This window comes from Phocoena sinus, chromosome 6, assembly GCF_008692025.1.
Source record: "Phocoena sinus isolate mPhoSin1 chromosome 6, mPhoSin1.pri, whole genome shotgun sequence".
Classification (NCBI taxonomy): domain Eukaryota; kingdom Metazoa; phylum Chordata; class Mammalia; order Artiodactyla; family Phocoenidae; genus Phocoena; species Phocoena sinus.
In genome coordinates this window covers 13,830,695-13,851,587 of record NC_045768.1, presented here as the reverse complement: position 1 = coordinate 13,851,587, position 20,893 = coordinate 13,830,695, and the positions used below count along the sequence as shown (strand labels likewise).

General features: G+C 39.6%; 3 protein-coding genes across 5 annotated transcripts in view; 1 reads left to right on the top strand and 2 right to left on the bottom strand.

Annotated features, from left to right (window-relative positions):
* The window catches only part of FBXW2 (F-box and WD repeat domain containing 2), a 32,426-nt gene extending 32,340 nt beyond the window's left edge, over positions 1–86 (bottom strand). Inside the window, exon 1 of one of the 2 annotated variants that reach the window (XM_032634548.1) lies at positions 16–86. The gene's annotated coding sequence lies outside the window, so the exon portion shown is untranslated. The remainder of the gene's footprint in view (positions 1–15) is intronic. The other variant, XM_032634547.1, reaches the window with a different exon arrangement.
* A 3,326-nt stretch (positions 87–3,412) lies between these two features.
* On the top strand, positions 3,413–4,762 carry LOC116754948 (putative UDP-GlcNAc:betaGal beta-1,3-N-acetylglucosaminyltransferase LOC100288842). The gene has a single exon (XM_032633841.1). The coding sequence runs from the start codon at positions 3,538–3,540 to the stop codon at positions 4,510–4,512; it is 975 nt and encodes a 324-aa protein (XP_032489732.1). The 5' UTR covers positions 3,413–3,537; the 3' UTR covers positions 4,513–4,762.
* A 1,039-nt stretch (positions 4,763–5,801) lies between these two features.
* Positions 5,802–20,771, bottom strand: PSMD5 (proteasome 26S subunit, non-ATPase 5). 2 transcript variants are annotated; one of them, XM_032634256.1, is made up of 10 exons: positions 20,577–20,771; positions 17,828–17,972; positions 16,693–16,806; positions 16,129–16,257; positions 14,637–14,746; positions 12,897–13,039; positions 11,958–12,149; positions 9,910–10,019; positions 9,379–9,519; positions 5,802–6,621 (listed from the first exon to the last, which is right to left on the bottom strand). In XM_032634256.1, exons 1-10 carry the CDS (start codon positions 20,747–20,749, stop codon positions 6,364–6,366), a joined length of 1,515 nt encoding a protein of 504 aa, XP_032490147.1. In that variant the 5' UTR covers positions 20,750–20,771; the 3' UTR covers positions 5,802–6,363. The 2 variants fall into 2 exon arrangements, with proteins under 2 accessions (XP_032490147.1, XP_032490148.1); XM_032634257.1 differs by having other exon boundaries at positions 5,865–6,621; positions 20,532–20,762.
* Between the last annotated feature and the right edge of the window lie 122 nt (positions 20,772–20,893).

The window sequence follows — 20,893 nt, the reverse complement described above, 5'->3', positions numbered from 1 at the left end:
GCCTCATATACAGACCTGGACCTGCGGCCGCCGCTCGGGTCCGCAGCCTCACAGGGGAGCGGCTTCCGGTGCTGCCTACGTCATCTCGGCGCGCCCCTCCACCCGCGGCGCCCGGCGGACGCGGCTACACTTCCGGCCCCGCCTTAAAGGGGAAGTGGGAGAGCTGAGGAGCGTAGAGGGAGGCGGAGCATGCGTAGGTCCGCTTAGAGTTGTGGCACGTGAACCAAAGTTTACTTCCAGGCTGTACACACGGATTTGTCCCGCAGGTTTATGTCCGTCATCCAATCTGATCTTGCACCGACTGTGCGGCACTTTTTCTTATTATGCTTACTTTACGGAGGAGAGAGGGAGAATTTAAGAGAGGTGTCCAAAGTCAAACAACGTATAGACATAACATTTATATAGACAATAAGGCACCCGTATGTCCAGTTAGTGGTAGAGCACATCTAGGGTACTTGAAACATGGGAAATAAAAAGTTGATTCTGTGTGGTGGAAACTAAGTATGGCGTCCAGAAAGGTCTCGAGAGCAGATTTGATTCGGTAGGCAACAGGAAGCCTCTGTGAACTTCGAAGCCAGAGAGTGACTGATGACAACATTACAAGAAAATTTAGGAAGACATGGGTACACAGATTGGATAACCTTTATGAAAGAAAAGGCAGTGCTAAGGTAATCAAGAAAACCAGGCACCCCTATCTATTTGCAGCAAATGGTCTCAACCCCAGGATGGTAGGAGTCTGATGAATGAAACTGAAAATTCCAGATGGAGCTGCCCCAGAGACAACATTGTTTCAACCTCTCATGGACAAAGAAACCAAATTGTCTAGGTTTAAGCCCAGAGGCTATCCAGGAGCAAAATTTATGGCTCATTAAAAAATGAAAATTGCAAAATTGAATTTGTATTTAATTAAATCCAACACCTGTGTAACCATTCAATTTAGTATATGTAAAAATTCCCTTTCATTTGAATTTTTTTAGGATATATATTCCCACTTTGTAAAAATCTCCAAGATTGCACAATGATTGTTGAGAAAACATAGCCAACTTTAAAATGTAATGAATTATTCCTAGCCAAATAACTACAAAAACTGCTATGAATGGCAGGTAGGAAGATCAACACGCAAAAAGAAAAACATGAAATATGGCCTGGCGTAGGAACCGAATGTTCATTACAACTGCTTATGTGACAGGAACATATAAATATGCTGGATGTTTTTTCTTTCCTTCCTTCCTTCCTTCCTTCCTTCTTCCTTTCTTTCATAAACTTGCTGCTCAAATGGTATTTGGAGTAATTCCTACACATTCACGCAATAGGAAAATTGCAAACATCAAATGCTTAGTTTCTCTGATTCAGGCTAAAATGGACTACACGTTTTCCATTTTGAGATAAAGTTGCCTGGGAAAGGTAGATGGATGACGTACAATTTATTTAGGAATGTTCTTCCATGGCCTATACTAGGAATTCAAAATCCTTGATGAGACATAAACCAAACCACACCATAAGTTTCTTTGGGTAGAAAAAAAATGCACCCACTAGGGATGACAAGTATCCCTTGATATTTAACACATCTGTTGCATGTGCAGGTACCAGGGAGCAGAAACTACTCCAACTGTTTAGTTTCTTGAGATGCACTCCTTCTGTGATGATGCTATAGAGAGATGATATGGGCGAACTAACTGTTCTTTCAATTCCCACACACATTTCACCAGGCACTTCACCAGGATCGTTTTCAAGAGGTAAATAAGGTTGGAAGCATTTGAAGAGGTTTGCTTTCTAGTCTTTGTTCTGGATTCACTCTAGCTGTAACATGATCAGCACTTGCTGTCCTATGGAGCCAGCAGGTATTCTGGGACAAAAGCTCAGGTTGATTGACAAGAAACCTTATCCTTAAAGTCTCAGGCACAAGGTACTGTACCTCAATTGCTGTTAGACTGAGTGATCCTGAGATACATTTGGGCATACTTTGGCATCTGTCTGGACTCAATAATTTCCAAAGCCCTGAAATCGTTCACAGACAACATGCAGGCAAGTTTCTTATAATCTTTGAAGCATTTTATATCTATTAAAATAAGCTTTTAGTAGGCTGAAGTTTCTTCTGTGTGTAAATCATCAGAACTGAGAAAATGGAAAGAAATTCAGATTATAATTGTGAGTTTGTTTTGCTTTGTTGGTTTTTCCTATTCAATAGACACGGGAAAGTAAAAGATGGAACTCAGGATTCTCTAGTGGTTAAGAGTGAGCTTTGAAATCTGACAGATTTGAGTTCAAATCATGGCCTTACCTCACCCTCTTATTCACTGAGAGATCTTGGGCAAATTCCTATACTGCCTGTATGCTGAGCTTAAGTTTGAAGATAACGTATCTGAAAGGGATATTACCAGGGCTGAATGAGTTCAGGCATGTAAAGTGCTTAGCACAGTGCCTTGCCCCCAGCAAGCGCTCAGGAAGAGGTAAGTGTCATTAGGGGAGTCTTTGTTGATTGAAGCTCCAATTAATAGAGATTTAATTCCTCCAATGTCCCCTGGCTCTGTTATATTGCAATACTACATTGTATATGCTCTTCCAGATGGAAAGTTTCCATCTCCTTTGATGAGGTGGAGTAAGCTTGGCACAGGTATGTCCTAGATCTCTGAAGAGGTGCTATACAGATAGCAGAAATCTGCCCATATTGATAGATGCGTCAGATGGATTAGGGGACATTGTCAAAACAATGTCAGAATTTATTGTTAAATTGAAAAGTCATACTAGAAGAATGTAAATGTTTGATAGTAGCCATTGTTCAGTGGCCAACAAAAGCTACCACTCCATTGAAAAACAGCCTTTGACCTTTGTAGTTACAGAAGAAACTGATCCAAGTGCTTCAATTCCAGAAATATCATATATTTTCCTGTAGGCTTTTAGCACAATGGCACTTGTTACTTTATATCCATGTGTCTACGTCTGATTTCTCTTTGCTTCCCCAGTGTCTAACACAGTGCCTTGTATATAGTAAGTAGGCTTTCCTCCAAGCAAGAAAACAACCAACATTGTATTCATGATGCCTGCTGTCCAGGGGGCCATGATATAGTGGGAGAGACAGATAACAGAACTAAATAATAAACACTTAAAACAGTGCAGTGCTAAGTGTTGTGAGAGGTACATATAGTGTTCAGTGGGGACGAAAACAGAAATGGAGATGGAGCCTGAATGTGTGTTCTTTTATTTAGGTGACATTCTGCAGACTTCGGACTCACCAGTGGTGTTTCATTCTGTTTAATGCTATTCTATTTCATGCCTTGCTTTTTGGGGCTGATTTTGTGGAAGAATATTTTCTGCATGCTTTGCCTTATATAGATATGAAAGTTCTTGAAATTAAGGATAAGGCAAGAAAATTGAACATGGAGCCTGAATGTGTGTTCTTTTATTTAGGTGACATTCTGCAGACTTCGGACTCACCAGTGGTGTTTCATTCTGTTTAATGTTATTCTATTTCATGCCTTGCTTTTTGGGGCTGATTTTGTGGAAGAATATTTTCTGCATGCTTTGCCTTATATAGATATGAAAGTTCTTGAAATTAAGGATAAGGCAAGAAAATTGAACATGGAGCCCCTAAGAAGTAATCTTTCCAAATACTATATCCTGAGCCAGTCGGAGGTGTGTAAAGGGAAGAACATATTTTTGCTCTCTCTTATCTTCAGTAGCCCAGGAAATGGAACAAGGCGGGACCTCATCAGGAAAACCTGGGGTAACATGACCAGTGTCCGAGGGCATCCCATTCTCACACTGTTTGCTTTGGGAATGCCTGTTTTGGTGACTGCCCAGCAAGAGATAGACAAAGAGTCCCAAAAGAATAATGATATAATTGAAGGAATCTTCTTGGACAGTGCTGAGAACCAAACTCTGAAGATTATCACCATGACGCAGTGGGCTGTGACTTTCTGCCCTAACGCCCAGTTCATTCTCAAGGTTGATGAAGAGATGTTTGTCAATCTACCAAGCTTGGTAGACTACCTCCTCAATCTGAAAGAACACCTTGAAGATATCTATGTAGGAAGAGTCATCCATCAGGATACACCCAACAGAGACCCTAATAGCCAAGAATTTGTCCCTTTCAGTGAGTACCCAGAAGAGTACTACCCAGATTACTGCAGTGGTGAGGCCTTTGTTATGTCCCAAGATGTGGCTCGGATGATGTACGTAGTTTTCAAAGAAGTCCCCATTATGGTGCCTGCTGATGTGTTTGTAGGAATTTGTGCTAAATCCATTGGCCTAATACCCATACACAGTTCAAGGTTTTCTGGGAAAAGCCACATCAGATACAACAGATGTTGCTTTAAGTTCATTTTCACATCCTCAGAAACTACAGATGCTGAAATGCCCCTGGCATGGAAGGAAATTAACAGTGGGAAAGAATGTACGCTGTTTGAAACCTACTATGGGCTCATTTCCTGCAAACTTCTGACATACCTTGACAGCTTTAAACTTTTTCACATGGGTACCATAAAAAATAATGTCATGTATTATGGTGATTAGGATTTCTTTGTTTTTCTTAAAAGTGTGTTCTTTAAAAATTCCCTCCTACCTTGTTACAGAAAGTGTCCCTCCTTCCTTGTGTTTTATGTAGTTTCTCTGAATCTTTGATTGTACTCAGCAGGTTGCAGTGTTCTTAGTGCTCTGATGTACTACATTGAATTGAGATCTCATTTTAAGAAATTTAAGCTGGTGTAGCATGATTCTTTTCAAAATAATACCTTTTGTCTAGAAAAGAGAGAACATTAAATTTAATTATAACCAAGAGTCTTGTTTCTCTTTACAATTAATGGGTTTCTAAAAATCACATTCTATGGAACTGTCATGACTCAGTGATAGCAGCTGTGACTGATTTTCGAGAATTCTCAGAATTAAAGGAAAACACTAAATAAGGAATGTAACAAAATGTTCATCTTGTCTGTAAGATGAAACATTTTAGTGATCTGAGTGGTGGAATTACACTTAAAAGTTTTAGCTACCTAGTATATATTAACTTAAACCTCACTAGTGTAAAGACTTGGATCTCTAATTTTTTTGTGAAACAATTTTCATCAAGTCCTAATTAGGCAGTATTTTACAAACGGGATGCAACAAATACACATTTCATGTTATGTATACACTCTATTAGTTTCCTAAAGATGCCTAACAGAGTACAACAAACTAGGTGGCTTAAAACAACAGAAATTTAGTGGTATTAGCAGTAGGAAAATGGCCCATATAGAAAGATGGAAAAAGGGGACTCACGGATACCAGAGATGGCGGAACAGAGATGACTAATCTGGGGACAAGAAAATTCCAGTCACTTGAGAATCATTTTGTAACAGAGCAGGGCTGGTTTATCAACATCACCACCATGGCTTGAAAGAAACCTATCTCTCCATTCTGAACCATCACACTCTGGTAACATATTCATGTAGAAACCTCTGGATTGGTGATCACTTTGCTGTTTAGAGAGCAGAGCACTGGAAAACAGGTGGGAACATTTTTTGTCAATGAAAAGCAAGCGCATCCTTTGTTAATCAGTAAGATGGTATCCTGGTTTAGGCATAGTGACCCCTCCATTCTGACTCTAGTTATTAGGAGTCAGTTTCCCTCTCTCTGATCAACTCAATATGGACCTGATGGATCTCAGAAATAAAAGCAAAGCTCTCAACAACGATGACCCACCAATAAATAAAATAACAGTTTGGGGACCTTTCTGGTTTAGCATGTTATCACTCCTCCCCACCCAAAACCACAACACAGTAAGATGCCTTGATAAACAGCAAAAAAATGCATCGAGGAACACTAGAAACATTTTAAAAAGATTTATTATCTATTTTTCAAAGGAATAATAGTAACAAAAAAGCAAAAGAGACCTTATTAAAAGTATTTATTCTTAGTATAGGGAACATAATTTTAAGATTGCATATTACTTGTTTTTCAAAGAATATTTATATCCAAGACTTTGAAAGTGGAATCAGAAGGGAAAAAAAGACCAAAAAACTAAGGGAGTGGGGGGATAGAAAGAAGTCAGAAACAATTTGGTTCCATTTTAGTTAAAGTGGATTTTAAAATAAGATGGTAAGTCCATGAAAATTTTCTGGGAGAAGAACAAAACTTCCATCTTCTTGCAAAGATTAAGGCAGCCAAAGGAATCTGAGAAACATCTGGTTCAATTACGATCAAGTTTACCTGCTTTCCTGGCTTTACATTGAATTTCAATGTAGAAACAGAACAAATGTTGGTGATAAAATTACATTAGACACTCCATGATAATTCTGGTGGGAGGGAAGTCTGTTTTGTAAAATACAGATGGAGTCAAATGCCTCAGGAGAAATTTTGGTCAATGAATGGTCTAGACTCTAGAAGAAATCACTCTGCTCCTTCCACTGCTGTTGTGGAAATAGGTTTCACATAGTATGGACCTTCGCTCAGGTAAGTTCTGAGCCTCAAATAATTTGGGTTCCCAAAGATTTCTGCAATTGTCTTAGAATTGGCAAGTGCTTTCACCAGTTCATATTTGGCATCCTTTGAAGCTCTGTCACGCTCTACGGACCGGTCCATCACATATTCTACAAAACCTGGACTGTTAAACATAAGTTTCTGAGCCCAGGGTTGGTTTGCAATGGCCTGAAATAGAAGGGGGAAAGAACACAATTCCTCTGAGCCTTAAGTTAAGTTTGTCAATAGGATGGCACAAACCTTAGAAAGAAATTTGGCAACATGAACCTTAAAAATGCTACATTTTGCCCAAGTAAATTCCCTCCTGAAACTCTAACTTAAGAAAATAATCAAAATATTAAAAAAATCTGTAAACAAAGATGCTCATCACACTGTGAAAGGTACACTATAAATCCTTAATAGTGGGAAGATGAGTTAGTAAATTACGGTATATAGCAATAATAAATTAAATAAACATTAAGAATAAAGTTTATAAAGGATAGGTAAATCTGTTATACGAAAAAAGTAGATCCAAATTATACATATGGCATAATTACAACAGTGGAAAAATCAAGACAAAGACTTGAGAAGAAGACTACCCTAAAGAAACTCTCATAGATGTGCATAAGAGGATATTTTCGAGAATGTTCATTGTAGCATCATTTGTAATAGATGCTATCTAAATCTTCATTTACTGGAGATTGACACACTGTGGCTATACAATGAAATACTAATGACTTTCTAATTGCCTCTTTTAATATAGATAAATCTTAAAAACATAACATTAGGGAGAAAAAGGAAATTGCAGAATGATATGAAGAGCACGATACCATTTGCAAAGTTTAAGAATATTTAAAATACTGTAATTTAAGCATATATGCATAGATAGTAAAAGTACAAAATCACGCGTGCACTTGTAAACCCTGAATTCATGACAGTGATTACATTCAGAGAGGGAGGAAGGGGAATTGGATTGGGCAGAGGTAGCAAGGTATGACTGTATGTTTGAAATATTACACCAATAAATAGATAAATATTAATACCAATACTAAAAGGAAACACCTTAAAGTCATACAAACAGGTATGACTCTATGTGCTTTAAAAAATTTCTACGTCTCAATCTTTTCCAAATTTAAAACTAATGAATAAGCAACGTTTATTAAAAATGTTTTTAAAAACCTCACTACTATATTTTAATGAAGAACAAGGCACAATCAAGTTTACAGCCTACGTCTTCCTCCCAAAATGTGTTCTGCAGGCCATCAGCTTCAGCATCACCTGTGAACTTGTTAGAAATTCAGGATCTCGGGCTCTATTCCAGAACCAATGAATGAGAATCTACATTTGAACAAGACATTACAGTTTGAGAAACATCAGCCTACTTAACAATAGTTGAGGATGGGTGGGTTGAAATAAAAACAGCTGCCCAAACCAGTAAATCAAAAATTATCTCTACAACTATGGCTAAGTGGAGCATAACGTAGAAGAGTGGGAAAAAAACAAATCATGAGAATACCAGTGCAGGAGCCAAAATGACCATCACAGTGACTACTGACAAGGGTGAAACAGTCTAAAAACAACATTCTTGAAGTTGACAGGTATCCTGTACCCTTCAAGATGCAGATCCTGTATCACATCTGGTGGGAAGCCTTCCCACTTTTAAAAAAAATTTTCTTTCTTTTTGGCTGCGTTGGGTCTTTGTTGCTGCACGCGGGCTTTCTCTACTTGCAGCGAGCGGGGGCTACTGTTTGGTGCGGTGCGCAGACTTCTCACTGTGGTGGCTTCTCTTGTTGCGGAGCACGGGCTCTAGGCGCATGGGCTTCAGTAGTTGCAGCAAACGGGCTCAGCAGTTGTGGCTCGTGGGCTCTAGAGCGCAGGCTCAGTAGTTGTGGTGCACGGGTTTAGTTGCTCCGTGGCATGTGGGATCTTCCCGGACCAGGGCTCGAACCCGTGTCCCCTGCACTGGCAGGCGGATTCTTAACCACTGCGCCACCAGGGAAGTCCAGCCTTCCCTCTCTTGTCGTCCCCACCCTCCTTGTTCCCTCCCTCTCTAGGCCAAGCATGCTGCCCGAGATCCCATTATTAAGATTACTAAAGTGATGACTACATTTCTATGAGCCCAGGGAACCACAGCAAGTGCTGAAGCTACAGAGTTAAATCAGCTATGGCTCTTATTTTCAATAAACTCTGTTGAACAGGTCAATAAATAAACATTTTCAACAAAGTGTAATAAACAGAACACAGAGGTATGATCCTTACCACAATTATAATTATACAATTAACTTTATAATTATATTTACTGCTTGGGTCCTTCAATAGACGATGAGCTACATGAAAGGAAAGTCTTTGTATCTTTTGTTCACTACTATATCCCCAGAACCTAGCAAAGAAAAGAAACTCGGACAAATATTTGCTGAATAAATGAATAAATGCAAAGTAGGAAAGCCAGCACTGCTTAACTCAACCTTGTGGGTTTGGGCAAAGCTTGCTGAAGAGACACCCAACTTAGTCCTTGAAGAATAAATAAGAGGTTAACAAGCAAAGTCAGGGAAGAGTGTTGAATGTAGAGCGTACACGAGGGTCCAGAGATATGAAGCAAGCAGTCCGCTATCACTAGGGCTGCCAGTGCCAGAAGGGAATGGCAGGAAATAAGGCTGAGGGAAACCAGGGCTAAGGTAGTGAGGGCTTGCTTGATGGCAGATAAGGAATGCGGAATTAATCCTGTGATCCCACAGCACCCTCGAACATTTTGCCACAGCACCTAATACCTTTTACTGAAACCATTTGTTTACATATTTGTCTCCCTAATTAGTCTACAATAATAGTAGAGGGCAGAAACTTCCTATGCACTTGTGCATCCCCAGGGCATGGCAGAGACTGGCTCACTATAGTACACATGTGTTGACCTGGCGGAGCCCCAGCAGGCATGGAAAAGAGGACGCCTACCGTGAACACTTTTAAGGCAGCACAGTGTAGTTCAAAGAAGGGTTGAGTACTGATGCCACGGAAGAGCTCCATCGGGTCCCGAGATAACGAAGAAAACCAGGATTCTGTCATCCTCAGGAGGTCATCAGTCTGCTGCTCAGCCTACAAGACAGAAAAGGAAAACCTCAAGACATTAGGAAGTCAGGAAACCTGGGTTCTGATCATACCCTGTCATTAACTAGCTGTGTGAGCTCTGCCAAGTCTGGAGCATTCTTCCCCAACTCAGCCCAGACTTCCCCAGTTTTGTCTTGTTTCTTTTTTTAATGGGGTGGATTAAGCAATCTCTAGGGTCCTATCCAGTTCTAATACTCTACGATTCCACTTTAACTTTAAAAATGTCTCTAGTCACATAATGAGGGTTATCTTCTTTCACTAAGAGTGGGAGAGATGGCATTTATTTGGTCAACATTTATAGTAAGTTAACTAGTATTATACAGACATATTCTCCCCCAGATATACCACTGTTCTTCATTAATTTCCCAATCTACTTACTGGTAAATAAAAAAGAGATGAAATTGCATCCAAACACCTAATTTTGAGCTCTGTTGAGGCATTCTTTGCTTGATATCCTATTCTCATCAGCAAGCGTTCAAAGCGAGTTCCTTTGAAGAATAACAAGATATTTTTTACTGTGGTAGAATACACATAACCTAAAATTTACCATTTTAACCATACAGCTCAGTACATTCACACTGTTGGGAAACCATCACCACCATCCATCTCCAGAACTTTTTCATCATCTCAAACTGAAACTCTGTACTCATTAATCAACAACTCTCCTTCCCCTTCCCCCCACAACCGTCCCCTGGTAACCACTATTCTGTTTTCTGTCTCTGTGAATTTGACTATTCTAGGTACCATGTATAAGTGGAATCATACAATATTTGTCTTTTTGTGTTTGGCTTATTTCACTTTGCACTATATCTTCAAGGTTCCCCCATGATGTAGCATGTGTCAGAATTACATTCCTTTTTAAGACTGAATAATATGCCTTTGAATGTATATACCACATTTTTTTTATCCATTCATTCACCAATGAACACCTGGGTTGTTTCTACCCTTTTTGGTTATTGTGAGTAATGTTGTTAATGAACACAGATGTACAAACATCTGTTTAAACCCCTGCTTTCAATTCCTTTGGGTATACACCTAGAAGTGGAATTGCTGGATCATATGGTAATTCTATGTTTAATTTTTTGAGGAACCACCATGTTTCCACAGCAGCTGTACCATTTTACATTCCCACCAGATATGCACAAGGGTTCCAATTTCTCACATCCTGTCAACACTTGTTATTTTCTGTTTTTTAAAAAAATAATAGCCATCCTAATGGGTGTTAAGTGAACAATGAGATTTTTAAAAGTATGCTTTCATATACTATGACTGTTACCAACCTAAACCAATATAAAAATAAACATGTAGTCAGAAACCAAGTGACAGGCCTAAAACACGTTCATATGCAATACAGCATATATAAGTTAAAGTGTAGAACTCTGGAATCAAAGGACCTGGATTTGAGTAGCAGCTGCCCCACAGTCTGAATGATCTTAGAAAATTTTCTTAACTTCTCTGAGTGTCACCTACCTTATCTGTAAAATGAGAATGACAATAGTATGTTCTTTGCAAGACTGTAAAAGGATCATATGTCATAGGTACAAGCAGTTAGAAAAGTACACATAACCTGGATACTAGCTGTGATACACAACAGCATATATAATTTTCAACATATATTTCACAAGGGTTTTAACAGTGCTGTACATTTTTCTTTTTCTTTTTTTTTTTTTTTTGCTGCACGTGGGCCTCTCACCGCTGTGGCCTCTCCCGCCACGGAGCACAGGCTCCGGACGTGCAGGCCCAGCGTCCATGGCCCACGGGCCCAGCTGCCCCGCGGCATGCGGGATCCTCCCGGACCGGGGCACGAGCCCGCGTCCCCTGCATCGGCAGGTGGACTCTCAACCACTACGCCACCAGGGAAGCCCTGTACATTTTTTTGTGTGTAGAATTCATAGTACTTGCAAGATACTCATGAATGTGCCATGAGAGTATCACTCTTAACATAAAATCTTGTAACATATTTTTGTTTTCCTTCCTTGACATACAAATATAAAACAAATGTGTCTTTTCAGTAAATATTCACAACAACCCTGAGAAGTAGTTGTTATACACTTGTTATATATGAGGAAAGTGAGGCCTATAGTAGTGAAGTGAGTAAGTGAAGCTCAAAAAGCTAAGTTAGTGTTAGAATTGGGACATGAATCCAGGTCTGTCTGACTCCAGACTATGGCCTTTGTACTATGAATACTATTTAAGAAAGATGTAGAGGGGAAAGAGTGCTTGGTCCAGCCAAGTTAAAAAAAAAATTCAGTAATAATTATGAAACTTTTTAGGGATTAGTCCGTCATGGTAAAAAGACTGCCATCTGTAAAAGCAGTTTCTACTATGCAGTTAACATACAAGCAAATGAACTTATATGATGAAATCTTGTCTCCCCGCAAAAAAAAGAGATATCCTTAAGGAAAGCCAAAACAAGGCATACCAACCTGTTTTCTGTAAAACCTGTTTTCCTTCAACATTGGATCCTAGAATTCCAATTGTGTCCACTGCTACACCAATCATGGTGGGGTCTTGACTTTCTGTCATTTCAAAGACTTTTTCCACAAAGACAGGGTAACGCTCACAGATCTGCTGAGGACTATCCATGATAGCCAGGTTTCCAAAAAACTTCACAAATCCTAAAGATATTTACAAGAATGTATTTTAATAGAAAAAGAAGATAGCATAAATTGTGGGCCCTAGGTTTTCATGGGACAGTTAATAAACTTCAGGCCAGAAAGAGGAGAAAGGTTACAGTACTGTGTTGCCTGGAAATCAGACAGACCATAAGGAGATACTGAAGGACCTGTGATGTGTGGTCCTGATGGAATAGAAACCCCAGGGTGTCAACGGAGCTGGGTCCGAATACTGAAGCATTGTCATATGCAAGAGGGAGGAACAAAGAACTAGGACCAGCGGATACAAATTATAGGAAGGCAAGTTTGGAGTCATTATCAGGAAGAAATTTTTAAACAGAGATGTTCATCGACGAAATAAGCGAGGCTATCTAAAATTAATATCCAATTTCTGGAAGTGCTCAAGAAAAACTAATCAACCAAGTCCTAGAACAGAATGGCTAGAATAATTCTATATTAGATAAAGATTCCAACTCAAGATTTGATGAATCGGTGAAATATACTGTAAGTATCACTGCTAGTAGTTTTATTATGATTCTTTTGGCTAAGGTTCAAGGGAAACAGCCTAATGCTCTAAACAGCAATGTTTCCAGAAAATTAGAATCAACAGTGCATGGCTCCCAGAGCAATAGATTCCACATCATCTTAAGGGAATCAGCTCTACAGAAAACAATCCCTGGCCTCCCCTGTCAGAGATAACTCTGAAACCAAACATACACTGTCATTTCCACAAGTGTCAGTATTTCTTACCTGGCAAATAGAAGCTAGAGAAAGGGTCTGAATCTGCCCCAACAATTATATTAGAAATCTGGTCAATTACTCCTTCTTGAGCGAGGTACTGTCGTCCATGATGAGTATATGCCAGTGATGTCACCATTTCTATACAGGTGGCTCTGAAATGCCAAGATTTTGCATATGATTAGTATAGTTTATAAACTGTTTTCATATAGGTTATTTTATTTAATTCTTCCCACCAAGTGTGAAAGGTGACTGATCCTGGCTCTACTTTTCAGATCAGGACACAAGGATGAGAAAATTGTAACTTGTCCAGAATCACATTGTTTTAACAAGGCAGTTAAGACTTAAATCATGACCTTCTGACTTGAGGCCCATTTTTGTTTTCATTATAACACAACTACCTCCTCAAAGAGTTTTTCAACCTTTGTTTTATTTTGAAATGTCAAACATGAATATTTTCTCACAAAATTATAATGCCTTTACCACATATTTAAAAAATGATTCTTTGGCATCATCTAAAGCCTAACCATGACCAAATTTCCTCAATTAACTAAAAAAAGTATTTTTATAGTTGATCCTAAGGTATTTTAACTGACTATTTGCAAGGTTTTTTCCTATGTCACAAAGTCTGATACTAAGTTAAAGAAATTTAACAAAATAATTTCCTTATTAGGAAGGCTTTGAAACAATGTAACTCAAATGCTCTGAAACAGTATGACTGAGGACTGGTTTATGTATGTGAGTTCAACAAATTCAATCACATTTAAAGAACACAGGACAATCAGAAAATCATTTAAGATAAGAAAAACAAAGTCCTGTGTACACAAAGGTAACTATAGCGCTCTTATAACAGCAAAATACTTGAACCAAGTATTCAACAGTGGGGATGTGTTAGTAAATTGTGGAGTATCCAAGGAAACACTTGGCAGATACTCAAGGGGACTTAAGGAATAGGGGCTGGAAGTAAAGAGACTGGAATTAACATTTCTTTGACAGCCTATATCGGCCATTGTATTGGTCTCTATGGTCAATTCACTTAATCCTCATATTATCTTCTTTACAGAATTGTCATTGTTCCATTTAGGAGATAAGGAAACTCAGGTGCAGAAAGGTTACAATAATTTGTCTAAGGTCAAACAGCTACTAAGTAGTAGAGATGCATGTAAGCCCAATTCTCACTCATTTTCAAAAGTCCATGTTTCTTCTATCATGCCGTAGTGCTATTATTTAACAACATCAAAAAATGTGCATGTTGGGAATTCCAGGGCAGTCTAGTGGGTAAGAGTCGGCGCTTTCACTGCCGAGGGCCTGGGTTCAATCCCTGGTTGGGGAACTATGTTCCCATAAACCACACGGCATGGCCAAAGAAAAAACTTATATACATACATATATATATATGTGTATCTATCTATCTATCTATATATATATATATATATATAATGTGCATGTTAACACATTAAGTCATACAAAATGACAGTTACCATGTGATTGGCAACTTTTAAACAGCACACATGCCTAAGGACAGGGAACACTGTTATTCAAAAGTAGCTGAATTGTCATGCTAAGTTCCAGTATGTTGTCACCATGTAAGTTGAGCAATTTTCAAAAAGCCCCTTCTTCAGGACACAATCAGTCATGAGATTGCAACCTGAGCATAGGCTCCACTAGGGGAGATCACACTAAGTTCCGAGGTTGTCGCCTGTCCCCCCAAGAAAGGACATTTTGCTTTAAGAACTCTCTCCATCAACATACCTGACTAGCACATCCTCACCGGTCAGTTCTCGGAGGAGCTGCGTTACCAATCCACTGGTGGTACAGTAGTTTAAAGATTCTGGTGACACAGAAGATATCTCCACAATTAGCTGAAAGAAAACAGAAAAAGCAGAAAGGTCAAAATAGCCCCAAACTTGTTAGATGGCATTTTAAGTTAAATGCAGGACTAGGAAGTATATTACATACTATTATAAACTAGTATAAATTATATACTTAATATAATTGAATTTTTAAAAATCCATTATTTGTCTCCACAAGCAAGAAAACTTCATTGAACACACAAGAAATTACTCTGGCACAGAAACACTCACCCAGATATACCTGGGTATATCTGCCCTTTTTAAAAAAGAAACCATCAATCAGGACAAAAGCCCCTATCAACAATAGCGAACAGACTGTAAAAATCATTCATTCATTCAATCAGTCGGCCATTCACTTACTCGTTCAACAAGTATGTTCTAAGGGCTTACTGAGAGATCCAGGACACCGAGTATTTTAAGCAGAAGAATGACAGAATCAGATTTCGATTTTTAAAAGATCATTCTGACTACATGTGGCGATAGACTAGGGGTGACAAAAATGGGAGCAGACCAGTTTGGATGCAAATACAATAGTCCAGGTGAGAGATACTGGTAGCTTAGACTAGGGTGGTGGTGGCTATAGCAAAGCAGAGAAATGCACGAGTTTATGTAAAACTGACACAATGTGATGACTGAGTGGATATGTGGCAGGGAGGACAGAGCCTCAGAGAATAAGCTGGAGGTCCAACAGCCAGCCACGTGGACTGGGAGACGGGGCCAATTTGTTGCTGCTGTTTTTATTAGGGGCATGAGGTGGATGGAGAAGATCAGAAGTTTGGTTTGAACATGAGCATAAGAGGCCTAGCATGCCTTCACAAACTCCAACAATTAAAGGTCAATAGAGGCTAAGGAGCCAGGAGACCAAGAAGAAACAGCTACAGAAGCAGAAGGAAAATCAAGATTGCGTAATATTAACAATGCAAAGTAAGACATTGTTCTGAAGAGGGAATCAGACTGTAAACGGTTCTGTTTTGAATATACAATCTATTAATTGCATGGCCTTGGGTCAATGACTCCATCAACAGCGAGATTAATGATAATGAAGTATCAGGTTTACTGTGAGAATTGAAGAGAATATATATGAGAGGATTTAGCACACTGCTCAGTACAAAGCTTCTTCTTACTACCACTACTACACTAATTTTTTCAGTCTAATTTCAATGGGATCTCCTCTATTATAGTACTCAGAGTGCAGTGTAAATAGTTTTTATATGACTGTCTCACACACTAGGCTGGGAGTTCATCCCTACATCCCGAGCACCTGGTATATATAGGGCCTAACATAGACTATAAACTCAATAAATACATGTTAAATGAGCCATCTCGCCTTCTGATGTAAGCCTTGATGCATTCTGAATTATAGGCACCAGAAACGATGCTTTTAGTCTTACCTCATACACCCTGTATCGAACAATGTCATTTGTTTCCATTACACTTTTCAAATCATCCAGCAGATTACTTTCAAATAAAGCCTCCAGTCCAGCCTGGGTCAGTGATATTCTTGACAGGGATTTAATGGCCTTATAAGGAAAGAAAGTATCTCTTAAGTCATAAAAATACCAAACTGTACTTTCTACTTCATAAGATTTATGTGAAAATTAGTGTATGGAACGCAGCTTACCCAAGGAGCATTCACTACATTTTAGCTATAATTACTTATAATTGGAAAAAATACATAGTATTCCCAACAGAAAATAGAAAAAGCTTCTTATCAAGCAACCCAATGTAAGCTCTATGATGGTTAATTTAGAAATGTGCATTCTAGAAAATAAAAGGGGTTTACTAGTTTTATTTTGATGCCATTTATTTATTTCATACCATCGATATGAGGCTGCAAATTCTATTACACAAATCATTCATTCTAAACCTCCACCTCTCAATCCGGAAGGCTTTTCTCTGTCTTTTAGGACATTAATGTCTCTGCAAGTTTAGGCTAACGGTTGTAGATGACTCACCGCTTTAGCTACAGATAGATTCTCTCCACCAATACAATAAACGATTTGTCTTAATAATTCAGCATTATTTAGAATCTCAGTAACAGCATCAGAATTTTCAACAATTCTTCCAACCTGAAAGGAAAAAAACAATCAGAAATACTCTTCCAAGGTAGGGCAACATGGAAACACATGATGGTCAAATTTCCTTAGTGTGCAGTTATTTTAGGAGTTACTAACTACAGCGATGAGTCACTGAAATATTCCAAATGACCCAAATTCATTAAAGCCAAACACACAGATGGTATAGTCACATCTTTGAAAAGAAAGAAAAAACAAAACAAAACAGGTGAGTTAAGACTTGAGACACCTCAGTGAGTGAAAACAATACAAATCTTAGTTCTACCAACTTTCAGTTCTTGATCTTGAGCAAATTAAGTAACCTTTTTTGAGCCTAATTTCTTGTTTGTAAAATGGGAATACAATACTTAACTGCAGGACAGTAATAAAGATTAAATGAAACTAAATAGGTAAAGCACCTCCTACAGAGTTTTGCACATAAATGGTCAATGGATAAATCGATCCTTTCTCCTTTTCTTGAATAAATACTTTAGAGAAAAAAAGAAATAACAGTAGTTGAACATCTAGTGGGTAACTAACTGCTCAGCTTCTATCCCTTCAAGATAATCCTCGGCAGCAGCTCTTCACCCAAACACTAGCATGTTTGGTTACCAGGGTGGTAAGAGTTACTATCCTAATTTGTTGGTATAGTGACCTTTATAATAGTACTTCACTCATGCCACTATAATAAGACTTACCATGGCAATCTTTCTCTCTAGACTAGGGGCTCCTTGGAGGAAAGAAACAGGCTTTATTTATCTTGGTAGCTCTAACAGCATATGGTACAATGCCTGATAAAAGGAGCTCAGTATTTGATGACTAACTGATTCAGATGGTACTCAGTGGAACTTCTTACTTTAGCTTGTAGCTGCCGGTTATAGTTAGCTACGCATACTAGAATAGACTAGATACTCCCTACACAGAGAGCACGTGTTTTCTTCAACTGTCTGTCTCTGGCTCCCAGCATACACCCTGGCCCAGGGCAGGTGGTCACTAAATGTTGAGTCCCTTATTATGTGCTAATAAAATTTCATACCTGGGACAGAGTGAGGATTTTTACAGAATCATTGGGGTGAGTCAGTCCCCTCTGCAGGTCAACCCTGAGGTTCCGGGCCATGTGAACTGGCTCCAAAGCTTGCAGCAATCTCTCCAGGATGGATACACACAAAGTAGTCTGTTCCCTAAAAGAGACACCACAGATCTCATCAATTCATGTCCTACCAGGTAGGAAGCAACAACCTAATATCTGACACCTAGCTTAATGAGGCTCTTCTCCACACAGACTTCCCTTTGAAACACCAACTTCTACTAGTTTATTCAAATTTACCTAGTACCGGGCTTCCCTGGTGGTGCAGTAGTTAAGAATCTGCCTGCCAATGCAGGGGACACGGGTTCGAGCTCTGGTCTGGGAAGATCCGATGTGTCGCGGAATAACTAAGCCCGTGCACCACAACTACTGAGCCTGTGCTCTAGAGCCCACGAGCCACAACTACCGAAGCACACGAGCCACAACTACTGAGCCCACATGCCGCAACTACTGAAGCCCACGCACCTAGAGCCCGTGCTCTGCAACAAGAGAAGCCACCGCAATTAGAAGCCAGCACACCGCAACTAAGAGTAGTCCCCGCTCGCCGCAATTAGAGAGAAAGCCTGTGCACAGTAACGAAGACCCAATGCAGCCAGAAATAAATAAATAAATTTACTAAAAAAAAAAAAAGATTCTAGGTTTACATTTATCAGAAAAGATCTTGAACCAATATATAGTGCAGGAAAACAGCAATATATCTAGAGACTGCCAATCCACTATCCAGAGAATTATTCCCACAAATTGCAATTGGTATCTACAGTGTACTAAGTTCTGAATTACCTTGTCTTTAAATTTCCATTAAAATTGTTTCCTAGAGAGCTGCTCCTTCATTCAGCAAACTATGACCCCACAGACCTTATTCTTCAAATTCCCCTTCATTTCAGTTCCTAGTACATCTCTGGTGTTAACTTATAGATCACTGAAAGTCTCTTCATCTATAATATGAAGTGGTTGGACTAGGTGGGCTCTCTAAAATTTATGAGTTTAATCTTTTATTTGGCATATATTGTATTATGTGCTTCATCCCAAGAGGGATGCAGAGATGAATTCTTCAAAGAATTTACAAACTAGACAGAAACACATATGGAATTACAACATAAGGCAATAGTGTCAAGTATTATTAAGAGAAGTAATGATAATGTCCTTTAGGAGATCTAAGGCCAGTCACTTGCAACTGGAGTGACCAAGGAAGACTTTTTGGAGGGGGTGGCACTTCACCTGGGCCTTAAAAGATGGACAGATTTGGAGGGGAAGGCATTTCAGTTAGAAGGACTGGCATGAACAAAGTTAGGAAAGTGCCAAGTCATGCTCAAGGGAAAGTAGTGCCACTTGGTAGCTGGAGCAGATGAAATATGTGTAGAGTGGAAAAAGATGAGGCTGGAAAAGTAGGATGGAAATATATTGTAAAGGTCCAAGTGCCAGACTAACAAGTCATGATTTTACACTGGAGGCAATGGGAAACCATGGCAAAGATGTGAGCCAAATATCCTGAGAAGTTCCCTGTGGTTGCAACGTGGGAAGGACACACTAGAAAAGGAAACTCAGAGGTAATGAGAAGTCAGACTAATGCAACAGACCTAGCGAGAGGGAGAAAATGAAGGCCTGAATTAAAATGGACAAATAGAGATTTCATAGGCAGACCTGAATAATGTTAATTAACAGAATTAATGAAGGGAGAACACATATGAAAAAGGGAGGATTCTTAGAAGGTCAGAGCCAAGAAAGCCCTCTGAAATCATCCAGTGTTGATTCAGTGATTCATTATCTTTTCAAGAAGAAAGGCCACTTTTAAATTTCTGGATCACAAACATTTAAAAAGTTTTTTAAGTTATCAGATGATCAAATACAAAGTGTTTTTAAATCAAATACCACAGATGTACATAAAATGAAAAGTAAAAGTTGCCATCCTACCATTCTAAGTCCCACTACCATATTAATAGTTACTGATGTATCTTTCAGCTATTCCAAAAGCTACACTGGCCTGTGTTCAAGTGGGTGTGGGAGGGTGGTAATCCTTTTTAAAAATTACGCATAACGGGATTATAAACTCCTACAATTTTCTTCTTTCATTCAGCAACATATATTAAAGATCTTTCTATGTCCACATATATAGATCTCCCTCAATTTTCCTAACAGCTACATAGTATTACAGTCATGTGTCATAATTTAAGAATCCCCTTTTAATAGATATTCAGGTGGTTCCTAGTTTTTTTGTTTTGTTTTGTTTGTTTGCTGCCTCCTTCTGTTATGAATATTCCTGTATATACAGTACATTTTGTGTGTGAGTATACCTGCATGTTAAATTTCTGTAACAGGGAATTACTGGATCAAAGGTATGTGAATTTAAAATATCGATGGATCCTTCCAAATTGCCAGGATAGGACCCCTTCTTAAGAGGTGGGAAAAAGTCAAGGACTTGGATATGTGGTTGTGGAGTCCTCCCCGTAGGTGGGCAACCTTGCTTTCCTCCTCCTATTCCAAGGATGAAGGCAGTGAGGCTAGGCGACGGCCACCTCAGAGCCTGGGCTTGAATCCCGTCTCTCGCCTCTCAGCCCGGGATCCTTCCCTCTCTGAAATTTCATTGATATTCAACCTTCACTGTGACTGGGAAAAGCCTCCCCCGTCACCACCACTCCCATCCCCGTCTCCATACTTGGGGGTGTCGCTCTCCCCCGCTCAAGCTGCCGGGTCATCTCACCGATGGTTCTCGTTGAGCAGGGAGAAAAGCGGGCCAAGGCGCAGTTCCGCCGCTTGCTCGCGGAGCTCGCTGAGAGGCACCGACTGCAGCACCGACTGCAGAGCGCGCAGCTCCTCCAGCGGCGCTTCCAGCCGAGACACCTCCCTCAGAAGCGACAGCGCCTGGGCCGCCATGATGCCCCCTCCCGCCCGGACTCGCCAGTCAACCCTCCCAGCTCCCGGCGCGCTTTTCCAAGCCTCGCGAGATCTGCCCGGCGCAGACTCCCTTCCCCGAGTTTTGGCTGGGCCAAAACGGCCCGGGCTGCACCAATAGAGTTG

Bases quoted from the DNA above. Each gene is read 5' to 3' on its own strand.
- LOC116754948 (XM_032633841.1), top strand. From the start codon at position 3,538: ATGAAAGTTCTTGAAATTAAGGATAAGGCAAGAAAATTGAACATGGAG.
- PSMD5 (XM_032634256.1), bottom strand. From the start codon at position 20,749: ATGGCGGCCCAGGCGCTGTCGCTTCTGAGGGAGGTGTCTCGGCTGGAA. The intron at 17,973-20,576 runs GTGAGATGACCC...TGTCTCTTTTAG, and splicing joins CTGCTCAACGAGAACCATCG to GGAACAGACTACTTTGTGTG. The intron at 10,020-11,957 runs GTTGGTATGCCT...TATTCTTCAAAG, and splicing joins ACAGGTTTTACAGAAAACAG to GAACTCGCTTTGAACGCTTG.